Below are 15,627 nucleotides of genomic sequence, written 5' to 3' on the forward strand. Positions count from 1 at the left end.
ATTAAATGAGGCAATATGCAGTAACTCTCAAACTAGCGATGAAAAAGGCAGATATAGTACTCTACCGGTTGCTTGTATATAATAGCCAAGTTGTTGAAGGGCGCAGATATCCCTGTTGTAACTGCTAAAGTTGCCTTATAGAATGATGCAGCAACACTCATCATGTTGTTGCATGAAGAGAAGTTTCATTAAGGAACAAAAATAAACTATCCACATAGTTGTCATCAAACATTTCTAAAGCTTACTAGTCCTTGTATATGTTGCCAAGGCTTGACAATGCTTGTGGATGGATAGGTTGTAAAGTAAGGCATGACTTGGGAAAAATTATTAAAATGAAGTTATTCAACAAGGAAAAAAAACTTAAGAGAATAAAAATATCCAAATTAAAAAGTCACCCTATAGAAGTTGATAGCCTCTTCCACATGTCCAGCGTCTTTGAGAGCATTCCCCTTTTAATGTGCAAGAAAGTCGATCATTAACTAACCTGGCTCACCATCAAGAACGATACCACATTTTGACATATTAGACCATTATCAACTTACCAAATTATTGTAAGCTTTAATAAAGGTAGAATCACAGTTGATAGCTTGCTTGTAATGCAGAATTGCCATGTCAAGTTGACTTTGTTCATAATAGATGCCAGCAAGGTTTCCTGCGTCCAGATATCCCCAATGCATAGTTGACATAATAAACTCTCTTCAGAGCATAGTTTGCAGCAAAGTTATCCACAAAATCAAAAAGAGATTAACAGTCCAGTGGAAAAATAGGAGTTATTGAATTACGTAGCATATTCCAGTGAAAGTATTCTGCAATAGCAATGTTATGAAGAACCTGAAATAAATAGAAAATGATTAAGAGTTCACATAAACAAGAACTACACATAGTAAATAAACTTCTCTTCTTTTGTATGCAAGTCAACAACAAATCATCATGTACTTTAAAAATGAGTAAGATATTCGTTAAAATAGAAATAATTAGAGGAAAAAATAGACATGTTTCATATAGCAGCCAATTAATACATTTTGACATGGAGAAACAACATCAAACCCTTAGTTGCAACTCTTAAGGAGACCTAAAGACAAACAGTGTAAAAGTCTTCACACAAAAAGTAGAAGTGTGGATACCAAATATGCAATTTCTTCTTTCATATCAAACCCAACAAAGAATCATTGGATCACTGTCATCTTTGGGAAGCAATGAGATTTCAATTAAAATAGAACAAATTTGAGGAATTTTATATTCTTGATTTGTATAATAACTGGTCAATTGATCTTCGTATGGAGAAGAACCAAGTAAAATATGGTCAGTGTAAAATCCTTATGAGTTGAAGTTGAATTATATTTCAACTAAAATACAGATTAAATCAATGACAAATGATAATCAAAGTGAAGAAATAAACAAGTAGACAATAGGTTCCATTATCACAACAGTTCACAGAACCTAAACGTTCTAAAAACACTAAATCTAAGAATTTATTTGTGGTAAAGAATCTAAACTTGCTGCGCATGAAATATAATGAATCTGGAATGCAAATGCTAAACACCCTAGGAGTTGAAGTCTTATGAATGGTCAGGTGCAAGAAAAGGTGAGGAGGGCCCCTTGAGGTTTAATCTTAACAACTTAGCATCTAATATTTGGACGCTAAAGTTAATGCGGGCTGATGACTTTGACTCTGAAATCTACAATATCCACAGTTCACACATGATTACAGTACACTCTTCTTCATAGCAAACAACACAGAGTAGGAAACTACAAGTTCCGTTATGCAAGGTTGACCACAGAGAAAGTTAAAATCCTATTACTCTTACTTGTTGGTCTCACCGCAGAATTACATCCGTAATGTATTTGCTGCAATTTCAAAAAAGATATCCTTAGGTCATTAAGCCATGTGCAAGCTCTGTTCATCTTTTCACCATTTTTAAGCCCCAAAATCTTATATATTTTTCATCATAAAGGACTTTTCGTTTTCTCATAGCTTGAATATGTGGTAGCGCTAATCAAGCAATTTCTTAGATTAGGTTCAAATGACATCAATCTATATGACTGAGGTAATCTTGCAATAACTTGAACAGAAATTTGAAATATTCTATATTTTTTCAGGAGGGATAACTCTAAAAAAGATAATAGCCATTCCATATCAACTATGTGAGTTGAAGTGCTAACTAAGAGAAAAACCACAAAGGTACACAAACTTCCAAAAAAAAAATTGTAAAATGTCAATTCTGATTGACATAAAAAATCATTACCTAGGCCGAGGGATACAACTTCTTGACCTTCCTCTTGTCTTTGGAACTGCTTCCATAATTTTTCCTTTATGTCTAGAAAATATTAAATAAAAAGATACATACAACTTATTAGATTTCATGTTAAACAGAAAAGAAACATCACATTGCTTAGTGTTTACATCCATAGAAGATGAGATACATGTCTACAAATTGATGAGATGCAGTTGACCTTAGCAGAAGGCATCATGGAGAGCTATTTGCTGCATAGGAAAAAATAGCAAGGCGGAATAAAAAGAATCATCTTATCAATAACTCATAAGATGATTAAATTAAGGCATACCTCTTTAATTGGCTCGATATTCTGGAACAGCTTCTTGAGAACAGATAATGAATGTGCATACTCATGGATATGGTAGAGAATGATTGCCTGTGAAGAACCAAATTAACAAAAATACTAAGAAGAGAGCAATTTATTAACTCATTCACTAATTATGGAAAGAAAAATTTTGACAAAATGCGTTGAACTACATACAATATTCAACATTGTTACTGAAACATCAAACTCTTGGGCATGGACAACTCTACTGCTATTTATAGCGGCACTTTGATGAATTGAAGCACTATTAGCTTTAGACCCTGAAACCATATAGCCTAGGCAGCTATTCTCAGAGTCAATCTAGTCCACAAAAGTATGCGCAAGCTCTTCACTCTGTTCCTATAACCAATATAGTTATTAATCAAAGAGTGCATGTAAAATATCTTTTCAGTTGCAAGAACAAAGCTAGTTTAAGAAATCATAGAATATTGACTGAATGAATAAACATAGATTAAATAACTAGAGTTCTAATACATATAACATGCAGTCATAAAACATCCATTTACAATCTAAATGCTAAAACAGAAAAGAAACTTATCATAATAAATCAAGGGGAAGTAAACTTTTAGAAACCTTTTCAACCCAGGAATCTTTATAATCCACAATAAATGGGCTTCTTACTTTTGAAATTAGCTCCATCTGCAATAGTGGCAAAAATAAACAAAATGAATAAATAGCATGCAAACACTATACAAAACACATGCTATTACGAGCATATGAACAAGATGGCTATTGACTTTTTTTCTATATAGATCAGGTAGCAAGCAAACGGTGGGATCGCTCCACATGCTCCTATCGTTGCCCGGTTCTCCTCGATCATCAAAATGTTCAGCAACGCGCACGTAGCGTTCTGCTTCGCAGAGGCTGTCCCTGTCCGCAGGGCGTACACCAGCGGCTTGATCGCACCCGCCGCCGCTATGCGCCTCTTGTTGGCCTCCTCCAGCAAAAGGTTAAGCAGCGCCGTCGCCGCATTCTCTTGCGCAGCCGGATCCGTGCTCGCCCCCGACGCCTCGATCAGCGACCGGAAATCCGACCGATGCTTCGCCAGGAGTCGGATCCTCGCCGCAGCCTCCCGCTTCACCTCCACCGACACCGACCTCAGACGCTCCACGCAAGCGCGCACCACTGGCTCGACGCCCTCCACCGACGCGTACTCTAGGCTCTCCGACGATGTGCTGAGCCCGGATTCCTCGAAACCTTCGACGTTGGATGCCACAACGCTCCGCGGCACCTCAGATATGGAAAAGGAGGCCAGTCTCTAGAGCTCGCCGGAGATGTCGGAGCCAAAGCTGGAGCAGTCAGAGAAGCCCCTGGAGATTTCGAGAAGCTCCTCATGCTCGGCGCTGGAATTGACAAAGCGAGAAGGTCCCGCTCCGACGGAGGCAAGCTCCTGTAGCTTGAAATCGACGAGTGAGTCGGTTAGGTTTTCGGAGACAAAAGGACGCCCTCTTGTTCTCGACCTTATGCTTCACCAGTAGAGCTGACCCAAATGCACCTTTCCCTATCTGCTCCAAAACCTAATACTGCTCCATTTCACAACCAATCTTCACCCAGGTCATCTATATTAACACGACCCTTTTCTCCTAAGACGCAGTGAAATCAAACCTTTCCTTACCAAACTGCAACCAAACATTCCAAGAAACCCTATGTTATAGACTCATACATCATAAATAAATTTAATGTGCTAACGACAACCAATAAAAGCAGAGATCAAAAATCGACCCGAATGTGGGATTCTTAGCAAATTGAGAAGGGTAACAGAAGGGGAAAAAAAAGCCTCCCACACAAAATGTGCAACGGAAGGACACATATCAAAGCTCTAACAAGCATTTCTACCAACGATTAGCAAAGAACGTGGAGCACGGAAGCAACGTTGTTACCTGCATTGTTCGTGGCGGATCGAGTTGGATCTAACAATCATCAACTCTTTCTACTGCCCTAACAAGCCGCTAGACCTAAAATCCACAGCAAGAACCACAACACCGCCGCAAATCAAACAAAAACCCCAGCTTTCTCTCATAAAATCACCATATTGGAAACCAAAAAAAATGGTCGATTCGAAAAGCCCAACAAAAAGATCCAACTCGACCATCACCTCCATAATGCAGCTCCACGATAACCAACAAAAGCAAGACATAAAAACAAACAGATTGGGCGGCTCCAACCTTAGCTTGAGGACCTGACCAAAGGCTGCCGTCTCCAACAAGCCTTAGCTGCTAAGTCTCCACTAAGTCTTCAGATTTCGACGATAAACATCAAAAAGTAAGGAGAAGCAAGGGAGAAGCGAGGGCGGAGAAGGGCTCCTCTTCTTCTTACCCAGAGGGAGGAGTTGGAGGAGCGGTGTGGTTGGACGAAGCAAGGGGCGTCTTGATCCTGATCGGGAGAGGAAGGGGGCGACGTGATATAGATTTAGGTTTGGAGAAAAGAGTAAAGTGTTGCAAATTTCGGCTAAGTATTGGTGGGAAAATTAAATTATTTTATTGTATCATAGACACCGGGTTTTAAAAATCGCTGTTAAAATCGGTGTCTATTAACGAAAAAAAGGCGCTAATAGACATTGGCTTAAAAAACCGATGTCTATGATCGAAAATATGTGCTTATAAACACCGGTTTTTGGAAAAACCGGTGTAAAATACTCAAAGACATCGGTTTTTGCTTAAAATCGCTGTTGTTCCACCGATGTCTATGAGGGTTTTTCTTGTAGTGTGTATAAATAGGCTTGAGGCATATGTAATCCATGAGAAAGAGATTTACCATAGAATGCTAGTAAAGATGAGCTATTAGGTTGCTCCAATGCCCCCAATAAACTTTGAAGTTTCTCAATCTTGGCTTGATTAAGGTAACCTAGAGAATTTTCTCTAGGAGATTGTTGGGAGAAATTTTTTGGAAGACTTTTATATAGAAAACTTGATGAGCTTATTGTTGAATTTTTTTGATCACCACATAGATCCCATTCTTTGCTTGAAGTAGTGAGTTTTCCATGCAATTTCCAACGATGGTCCTTGGTATGTTTGGGCTTCTTATAGTAAGTGCACCAAAGATTATATTGAGGGTCACTTTAAGATATATCCCTAGTTTTGCTTGGATGGGTATTCTCTTGTGCAACCATGACAGATCCTTCAGATGTTACTGGTTCAGGCATAATGCCTCTTCGACTCTCCTCGACCTAAATTATTGCAATAACCTCATTCAGTGATCAAATATCTTCCTAGACCTAACCATGATTCTGAACTGTCGGTTTACCGATTCCTAAAACATCGACCCATAATTTTAACTGTCTAAGATGATTAATGCTCATGGTTCAATATTATTATTATCTTTTAAAAATATTTAAAAATTATAAATTTATAAAAAAAATCAATGGTCGAAATCAACTTGTTAACCCAGTTATGAATGCTGATCGAGTGTATATATATCTATATATATATATATATATATATATATATATATATATATTTCATAAAAGTTATTATCCAAGTTAAATAGTTTTTACCAAATAAGTTATTGATTTATTTTTAAAATTAATATTAAATGAATAAAATAAAATAATTAAGTAATTAAGAGAGTTAAATAGATTAATAAATTTAATAAATTAAAGGTAGAATAGTTCCACATCAAATAATTCAAGACAAATAGGATTTGAATTAACTTTAATAGAAAGAAAGAATTTTCTCACGTTAATGAGTTTAAGGCAAATAGGTTAAAAAAATTAGCTTAAATAGATATGTAAAATAATCTCACATCAAACAAGAAAATATATTAAAAAATGGTTTAAATAGAAATGAAGTTAATTAATATTGAACCACACCATTAATATTACTTAAATATTATAAATATATTAAATAAATAAATAAATAAATAAATAAATAAATAAATAAATAATTGATGCACCAATGATTAATTAATTTGGCCCTTGAATCAATTAATTGGCTTGACCCCAGCTGGGCCAATTGCTGTTCAAGCCATGCTAACCAGGTCAATGAGTAACTTGCTAACCGGGTCAATGAGTAACTGGCTCATTGACCTAGTTACGAGCCCGAGCGAAGTCTAATTCAAACTCAACCCCATGGGTAGGTCTAGATTTTCCTTGTCAAGAATTTGAATGCAGACGTGATCAAATTTTGCATTTAATCTAATAAAAAAAATTATACTCTCAATCTTTTCTTCAAGTTCACAACATCCTCAAGACACTTTTATCTCAAAGACTCTATAATGATCGAGTTCTTGTCATTGATTTTGTAATATATTTGTATATTCTATTACAGTTTTGTTGTTTTGTTTTAAAGCGATAATTTTTTACTTTGACTTCATAAATACAAGTGATGAAAACATACACGTATCACTAATTTCAGGTGTCATTGAACTCCATAACCAGGATATTATCATGGAGTCCTCTTCATCCAAAGAATCAAAATCTAAATCATCCTGTTTTGTTCCTACACAAAGAAGATGTCGAATTTTTACCTTTACCCTGTAGTTAGGTATGAACCAATTGAGATATTGCAAGTAATTTTGTCCATTGAATATGTAAGAGTGGTGAATATTTTTTAATTCACTGATAAGAAGATAGGGTTTTGTCTCTCTTTCAACAGATTGAGGGAAATAGTTTGTTTATGTAATCTTTGACATCACATAATATAAAAAATACCAGCTATGAAAGCTAATATAACAAGAAGAAGAGAAAATATATTGACAATGAAGCCAATAATGAAGCCGACAAAAGACAAAGAAATTTTGCAACCTCCTTGGATTAACAACCACCTAGGTTGTAACCAAGTAATTCCTTTGTGTTGGTGCAACCTTAGGTCAAGGTTGACCTGGTTGACCCGACTCGAGGTGACTTGACTCGAGTTGTATTTTGATGTTTGACTTGGGAAGATTGTCGGTGCAACCTTAGGTCAAGGTTGACCTAGTTGAGTTGCATGTCGATGTTTGACGAGAAGAGAGTTGTATTCTTGATGTTTGAGAAGAATAGGTGTTTGGGAGATTGTAGGTGCAACCTTAGGTCAAGGTTGACCTGGTTGACCTGATTCGTGAAAAGTCCAAGTATGGAGACTTGGCACTGGAAAAGTCCAAGTACGGAGACTTGGCACGGGGAAAAGTCCAAGCAGGGCACGGGAAAAGTCAAGTATGGAGACTTGGCACGGGAAAGTCCTAACTGGGATGTTAGGCGGTGTGGAAAGTCACAGTGAGTGAAGCGAGCGGTGAGAAAGTCCTAACTGGGATGTTAGGCGGTTGGAAAGTCACGGTGAGTGAAGCGAGGATGAAAGTCCTAAGCGGGATGTTAGGCGGTGTGGAAAGTCCTGGTGAGTGAAGCCAGGCGGTGGGAAAGTCCTAACTGGGATGTTAGGTAGTTGGAAAGTCCGGTGAGTAAAGCAGGCGGTGAGAAAGTCCTAAGCGGGATGTTAGGCGGTGTGAAAACCCTAGTGAGTGAAGCTAGGTGAAAGTCACGGTGAGTGAAGCCGGCAGGGAAAATCCGGATGGATCAAGGATGATCGGACATCGGTGTTGAGAAGGTCAAGTAGGTCAAGGGTGACCGGATACTTGACACGAAGAGAAAAGTCCAAGTGGGTCAAAGGATTGGCCGGACACTGGTGAGGAGTCTTAGCAGGTCAAGGAGTGACCGAATGCTAAGCATGATGTACCAATAGGTCAAGGTTGACGGGATATTGGTTTGGAAGCTTTGGGACTTGGTTTGGGCAAAACCAAGCTGCGGATCGATGCAGACCGATCCGGTGATCGTTGTGTATCGATCGATCGGTGACCGATCGGATAACAAGCAAAGCAGCGATTCGTGAGCTTCTTGATCGATGCGGGACCGATCGGCATAATCTGATCGGTCTCCACGGACCGATCGAGAGCCGAGAGAGGTGGGATCGGTCCGTGGACCGATCGGTCCACAGACCGATCAGGAAACGAACAGAAAGTTGGGCAACTTTCGTGGAGCAATCTGATCGGTCTAGGGACCGATCAGCCCAGGGCCTGATCGGTCCCAGACCGATCAGGATCGATCAGGTGGAGCCTGATCGGTCCACGATTCGACCGTTGAGTCACAACGGGTCGCTCCGTCTTCTCCGCTGGCTTCTGTCTTCACTGTGCGGGTTCGCAGGTTATAAAAGGAGACCAAGGCTTTGGTGCTTCTTCTTCCTTCTTTTTTCCTTCTCTTCTGCTGAAGATTTGTGGGCTGCGATAAGAGCTCTGTTGAGTTCCTTCAAAAGCTTCGCGTGAGCTTCCCCGACTGGGAAGCTGCTGCTTCATCCGGACTCCAGTCGACGAGAAAGCAAGTTTGGTAGAGTGCTTGTGTATTCTTATTGTATTTCTTGCTTATTCTTTGTACTTGTACTCCTGTTTGCTATTGCAAACAAGTGTGGCGAGGTTTCTCCACCCAGAAGGAGTTTTTATTAGCCGGTTTTCCGGGGACTCATCCACCGACGGATTGATTGGGTTCGTCCACCTTACGGACACGCCGAGGAGTAGGAGCATCATCTCCGAACCTCGTACATCGCTGTGTTAAGGTTTGATATTCTTCCTTTCGTTTCTAGTTTATTTTTCCGCTGCGCTAACGAATTGTAGGAAGAAACGAGTGATTTGGGGCGGCTATTCACACCCCCCCCCCTCTCTAGCCAAGTACGAAGGATCCTAACACTTTGTGTCTTTCCTTATTTATTAGTTGCTTGACGTCATTTATATAAGTGTGCTACTAATTTGAGTTGGAGATCGAAGAAGGGTTTTATTTTTCTATTTCAGGCGATTCAAGCCTCTTTTGTCGGCCTCGTGATAACCATCATTTTGCCATGATATTGTGGTTTATATAGGCATACTTTTTCAATCTTCTCATATGTTAAAGTCATGTTTACATCATGTTTCATGAGTTAGAGCCATTTGTGGACTTAATTGCAAATTATATCATATTTGTGGTATTTGATGCTAATATTTGGTTATATTCTTTGTAGGCATCAAAGGGCAAGGACTCTAGTTTGATCAACTCAGATTGAGTTCAAATCTGAGCTTAAATAAGGAGATCAAGCTCTGGAACAATCTCAGTCGTTCATACAAGATCGGAGTAGATCTAAGACATCCGTGAAGAATCTGGTCCATCCAAGCCAAGGGGAAGTAGATCACAACCAGTGATCAAGATCTAAAGATTTGGATCAAATTTGGAGCAACTTCCACCGTTGGATCAATCGAAGCAATCTCAACCGTTGAATCAGATTTTAGATCTGATTTAAATGGGAAATGAGAATCTACAGTGGGTTCGTCAATTTGCTATAGTAGCTTCACGTCAAGAACAGAGGAGCACGATCTGCTTCGGCGATCTTGATTCCATCCACCGCCGGCGAGCTTGTGAGGTCAAGGGCATCCCTTCCTCTGGCTGAAATCCATCCATCAGCAACCGGTGACGCCACTTCATCCTTCTGCTCCAGATCTAACTATAATTGCTGCCGCAACTTCGTGTGAGGAAGAAGAAGCAGAGAATGTGGAGAATCTGGTGGTTTCAGCCGATTCCTTCATCTTCCGGCCGATGATCTTCCTTTCTTGAAGCTCCGCAATCATCTCTGATTGAAGCTCTACTGATCCATTTCCAGCCGAGTTTATCTCCTCTGTTACTTTCATCACTGAGTTCTTTCTCCGACACACATCAGATCCAAGCTAGGGTTTCCTAGTTTGATTAGTGAGAATCTTTTGGATGCTAGCTTCCTCATCTTTGTTTGAATTGTCATTTTGTTGTAGTTTATCATGGCATAATTGATTCCAATTTCCTTGCTATTATTTTGGAACCTTTGATTAATCCCACTGTTCTTGATTCTTGATGTCTATACAATTTAGATTTGCTTAATTATTTCATTAGGTTATTCTTGTTTGCCATTTCTTTTAATGCAGTAGTTTAGATTAGTTAGCTTCTTTGTTTGTTAATTTCCATGAGTTGAATTTACAAATGTAGCATAGTTTTAGGTCCTTACTTCTTCTCTTTGTTCAAAAGCCAATTCTGAAATCCCCAATTTATCCAGAAACCCCCAAGCCATCAATAGTTGACCCTAAGACTATCATTTTACCGTTTACATTTGTTGGGAGATGACCCGAGTTATCTCTATGTTACATTCGTGTAGAATGAATTCGGTCATTACTTCTTTTGATACCCATTTTACGACAAAATTAGGGTTTATCAAAATTAGAGTCGTTGTCGGGGAATGGTTGATACCTTAGGATTGTTTTTCTCTTATTACATAAAAATTTGAAAAAAAATTGTTGTTAAATGCTTTAATGTTCATACATCCATGTGTTTCATCTTATATGTTCCTGTGTCTTCTGATTTTCTTTGTTAAGTGTTTTAGTGTAAGAACAGGAAATTTCTTTGACCATGGATCCATATTATCAGTATTTTGGAGGTGAGATGGAGAGTCGGTATTATCAGCCTAATCAACCTCAATGCTATCATCTTGAGCCTCAGTATTATCATCCTCAGACTCAGTATTATCAACCAGGACCTCAATATTATCCACCCATAGAGCAACCAAATAGGTATGGATTATTTCCAAATTCATATAATTCTAATTGGGTGGATCAATCACATTTCAGGTATGAGGATACACAAGGACAATTTGTTGATCCATATCCAGCATATCAGAGTCCACAGGGATTTCAGGGAGATTACTCACCTACTTAGCCACATTCAGTCCATCAGAGTGATCCAACTCCCTGGGGAACATTTCAAGATGAAGTTCCTGCTCCTAATTCAACACAGGACCTTAAGGAGATTGTCCAGCTAATGATAGAGCATCAAAAGCAACAATTTGCAGCGATACAAAACTTCCAGATACAAGTAGACCAATTTGCATCATCCGTTAGCTAGCAACAAGCACCATGCTTCAGTGAGAAGAGGGATTGTAGTGTTTTGGATAGACTTGATATTGTCTCCAATACTCCATAGGACTCTTCTAATATTTCTTATTATGATTCTGTAGTTGTAAGGAATTCTAATTCTACTGATATTGTTGTTGCAGATGTTGTTGATGATGCAGGTACTGATGTGGATGATGAGGAAAGTATAGGGGATTGCATAGTGGAAGTAATATCCCAAGAATCACCTAAACCAAATGTTGATGATGAGAGTGTAGGGACTTGTGCTATGGAAGAAGAGCCCCAAGAATCACTTCCCTTAGATACACCACCTGAGCCAGAGCCTGAACCATTACTTGATGATGAGGAGGTCACAGTCACCATTCCAGAACCTCTAGGTACCTTTCAACATGACAAAATTAGAATTTATTGTGATTTATTAGAAAATTTTATAGAGGTACCATTAATTGACTTTATTGGATGTGATGTATTTCTTGACACATGCTTTATAGGGACTAATATTGTTACATCTTTTTCTTACCTTATATGCTTGCGAGGGATGTCTACCTTCCATCTTTATAGGCTACCGGAGTGGATGCTTAAATTGAACCGTCTTCAACCTCCGGGGCAAATTTTAAAAAAGAATAGGGTGAAGAGAGCAGTCTTTATTTCAAGTGCAATCATTCCACTATCAACTTGGATTTTGCTTCTTAACCGACTCCAACCACCGGGAAAGACCATTTCATTACCGGCGTGGATGTTACTTCTAAATCATTTACAACCGCCTGGAATAAAGGGAAATATGGTTCCTTGCTTTTATTTTTGCTCTATACTTTTCTTTAGTTTCATACTTTACATTTGCATTTTGCTTCTATACTTTGCATGTTGTTTAGTCTACATAGCATTTCATTTTGAATAAAACTCTCCATGATATTGTTCTAGTAATACTTTTAAGATGGTAAAAGTTTTTTAAATTTGACCATCAAGTTTAGGTCATTTTACATGATTGAATACTTTACTTGCATGCTATTGGTTAGTGTGGTGATGGATTCTATGTTGATTAATTGATTTTTATTGCAAAAATTACCTAGAAAGGACTACTTAAAGCCTATATTCTATTATCTTCTTGTGTGATATGCACTCATAGCAATTGAAAATCTAGAACTTGCTTAATTTCTTTTCAAAGTCACAATAGCATATGTATGCATGGAAATGAAGGATTTTGTCATTCTTGTTCTATCATAATTTCTAATTCCTTTTCCCACAATCTTCTTGAAACATTCTCATCTAGCATTTTAATTCTTAATTCTCTTTGCTTATCATATTTCTTTTATTTCGTTGAGAGTTTTGGATTAATTGCTTGATGAGTCAGCTGGACTATATGAACAAAGAATTAAGTGTGGGGGAGGATTTGCATGAAATCAGAGATCTTAAAGGCTTTAGAGGGTTTAAGGAGTACTAAATTCTATTTTTGAAGCATAGTCTATTTTTGGCCTTGTTGTAGTTTGAAGATTCTATTGCTATAATTTTGGATTTACTGGAGTTTCAATCAGTAACCAGTAGATTGAATTGAAGCTTGGTATTGAGTAATACATGAACCTTAATCTTGAAAGAGAATTCAAGCTATTGTATCAAAATTGATGTGCTGATTTCAACAGTTGCTGGGACTTGGTTAGCTAATTATTAGGAGGCTACATGAATTTCCACTTATACTATATGGGTGTATTATTCATAAGCTGATTAGAAGAGGAGAAGCTTAAGGAATGGAGAACCAAGAAAGTTATAATTTTCTAGTTTTCTGAAACTTAATTCAGAGGTTGTTGTTGTGCAGGAATTTGAAATGTTGTATCAAGTTTGTATCAATCCCTTGTCATCAGTTTTTGAAACCAATGGGAAATTAAGTGAAGCTCTTGTGTTATCAGAAATAGATGTTATGTCCTTTTCATGATTTTCAAAAACCTAATGGATAGATTTTGAATTGTTAGAGCTGCTGAAATTGGAAATGTAGCTGATGGAATGTGATTGAAGAGTAGGATTGGAAATATGTAGAGGCAGAAATGAAGGAAGACAGTGATGAATTTCAAGTTGTGAAGTGATACTTCATTCATAGATTGTAATTTGAGCTTGGAAGTCAAACAAATAAAGACAAAAGAACATGTTGCTGCAGGGACAGAAATGAGCAGAGAGCAGGAAATTCATGAAATGCAAAATTCTGCATAATGGTTTGGCATTTCTGTGCAGATTTGGGATCCTATCATTTCAGTGTTAATTGAAACCTTCCCCTAAGCTCAGCTGTTCATGAATCCGGCTAAGATCACCTTGAATTCCAACATCTGAAACTAAGTTTCAGGAATCCAGAGGAAACAGTGGCAGCAGTTATCAACAGAATTGATTTTTGAACAAATTGCATATACATTTCTCTGTGTTTTCCTTATTCTCTTCATGACCTTTCCTATTCTTTTGGAACTTAAGTAAACAAGAAATCAAAGTGTTGATACTAACCCTGGAAAACATCCAAATAAAATTGTAAGAGTGTATACTAAAAGCCTAGCTTTTGTATAAACATTAATTTAGAAATAAAAGAATCACATTGGTCAATATTTACATTTATTTGTTAAATGTAATTGTTCAATTAATTTATATAGTAGATAACATGGTGTATGATGTCACACACAGAAGATCATGTTGTTGGTTCTTTATGAATTATAAACAGTTGCTCATGACTAAGATGGAAAGGAATAAACCATTGAAATAGTCGTAGTGTAATTAGGTATTAGTTTATCTTGACTAATAAATTACACTAGTACACTCTAAGTGTATTGAGTAGGACCATTTAAGATAAGTTCTTTTTATACTGACTTGATAAAAGAACTAGACCTTAGTTATTATAAAAGTGTGTGCTCTTAATCCTAATATAATAACAAACACATATATTTAGTATTTATTTCTTCGACTTATCAAAGGGTGAGATTTAGCTCGATAAATCAATAGGCCCGATAAGTTGGGAAATGATATTACTTATAGTGTGTGTTGTTGATTATAGAGGGAAACTGTGTCCTAGTTATCTAGGTTGAGAATGCCCCCAAAAGGAGCTCATAAGGATTGTCATGTTAAACCCTGCAGGTGGACTTAGTCCGACATGACGATAAGGTTGAGTGGTACTACTCTCGGACTAAGATATTAATTAAGTGAGTTGTCAGTAACTCATTTAATTAATGGGCATTCGACATCTTAAACACAGGGAGACTAACACACTCATAATAAGAAGGAGCCCAAAACGTAATTTGGGATTGGTGTGGTAGTTCAATAATAATTCTTTAGTGGAATGAATTATTATTGATGAAATTAAGTAGTGTATTCGGGGCGAACATAGGAAGCTTAATTTTATCGGGAGATCAAAACCAATTCCTCCTCTCGGTCCCTATCGTAGCCTCTTGTATATAGAGATTTATACCCACCACATACCCACCTTCTTACCCACTTTTTGGTGGCCGGCCAAGCTAGCTTGGAACCCAAGCTAGGGCCGGCCAAGACCCAAAGGTTGAGCCAAGTTGGTGGCCGGCCAATGCTTGGAGTCCAAGCATGATGTGGCCGGCCACATCATATTAAAAAGGATTCTATTTATAATTTTTTTTTCTTATGTGGATTCCATGGTTTTAAAAGAGAGTTTAAAATTTAAATCTTTCCTTTTATAGCTTTCTACAAAGGATTAAGAAAAGATTTGAAATCTTTCCTTATTTGTAGATTAAAAGGTGGATTTTAATTTTAAGAAAACTTTCCTTTTTTAACCATGTTCATGATTTAAAAGTGAGTTTAAAAATTAAATATTTCTTTTATAAAGCTTCTATAAAAGATTAAGAAAAGATTTGATATCTTTCCTTATTTGTAGATTGAAAGAGATTTTAATTTTTAAGATAACTTTCTTTTTATCCACATGTTTAAAAGAAAGATTTTAATTTATAAAAATTCCTTTTTATAAACCACCATGAAGGGAAAAATTATTGGAGAAATTTTTTATAAATTTCCGGAAGCAAATTAGGAAGTTTTAATTCTTGTGTGAATTAAAATTTCCTTGATTGGGAGAAAAGGTGGCCGGCCATTATTATTGAGAAAAGAAAATTGTTTTTAATTAAAACAATTTTTCTTTTTATGGCAAAGGAATTAAGGAAATTTTTATTTAAATTTCCT

The 15,627-nt window shown here is 37.3% G+C and overlaps 1 protein-coding gene across 2 annotated transcripts; it reads right to left on the reverse strand.

The window, feature by feature from the left end:
* Positions 1 to 227: 227 nt before the first annotated feature.
* On the reverse strand, positions 228 to 2,256 carry LOC121982690 (probable UDP-N-acetylglucosamine--peptide N-acetylglucosaminyltransferase SEC). Of its 2 annotated transcripts, XR_006112189.1 has the most exons (5): positions 2,247 to 2,256; positions 783 to 831; positions 543 to 652; positions 396 to 449; positions 228 to 313 (listed from the first exon to the last, which is right to left on the reverse strand). XR_006112189.1 is itself a non-coding variant. In XM_042535803.1 (4 exons), exons 1-4 carry the CDS (start codon positions 787 to 789, stop codon positions 245 to 247), a joined length of 240 nt encoding a protein of 79 aa, XP_042391737.1. In that variant the 5' UTR covers positions 790 to 856; the 3' UTR covers positions 228 to 244. The 2 variants fall into 2 exon arrangements, 1 of the variants encoding a protein (XP_042391737.1); XM_042535803.1 differs by lacking the exon at positions 2,247 to 2,256 and having other exon boundaries at positions 783 to 856.
* Between the last annotated feature and the right edge of the window lie 13,371 nt (positions 2,257 to 15,627).

The sequence above is a fragment of the Zingiber officinale genome, chromosome 5A (assembly GCF_018446385.1).
Source record: "Zingiber officinale cultivar Zhangliang chromosome 5A, Zo_v1.1, whole genome shotgun sequence".
NCBI classification, from domain to species: domain Eukaryota; kingdom Viridiplantae; phylum Streptophyta; class Magnoliopsida; order Zingiberales; family Zingiberaceae; genus Zingiber; species Zingiber officinale.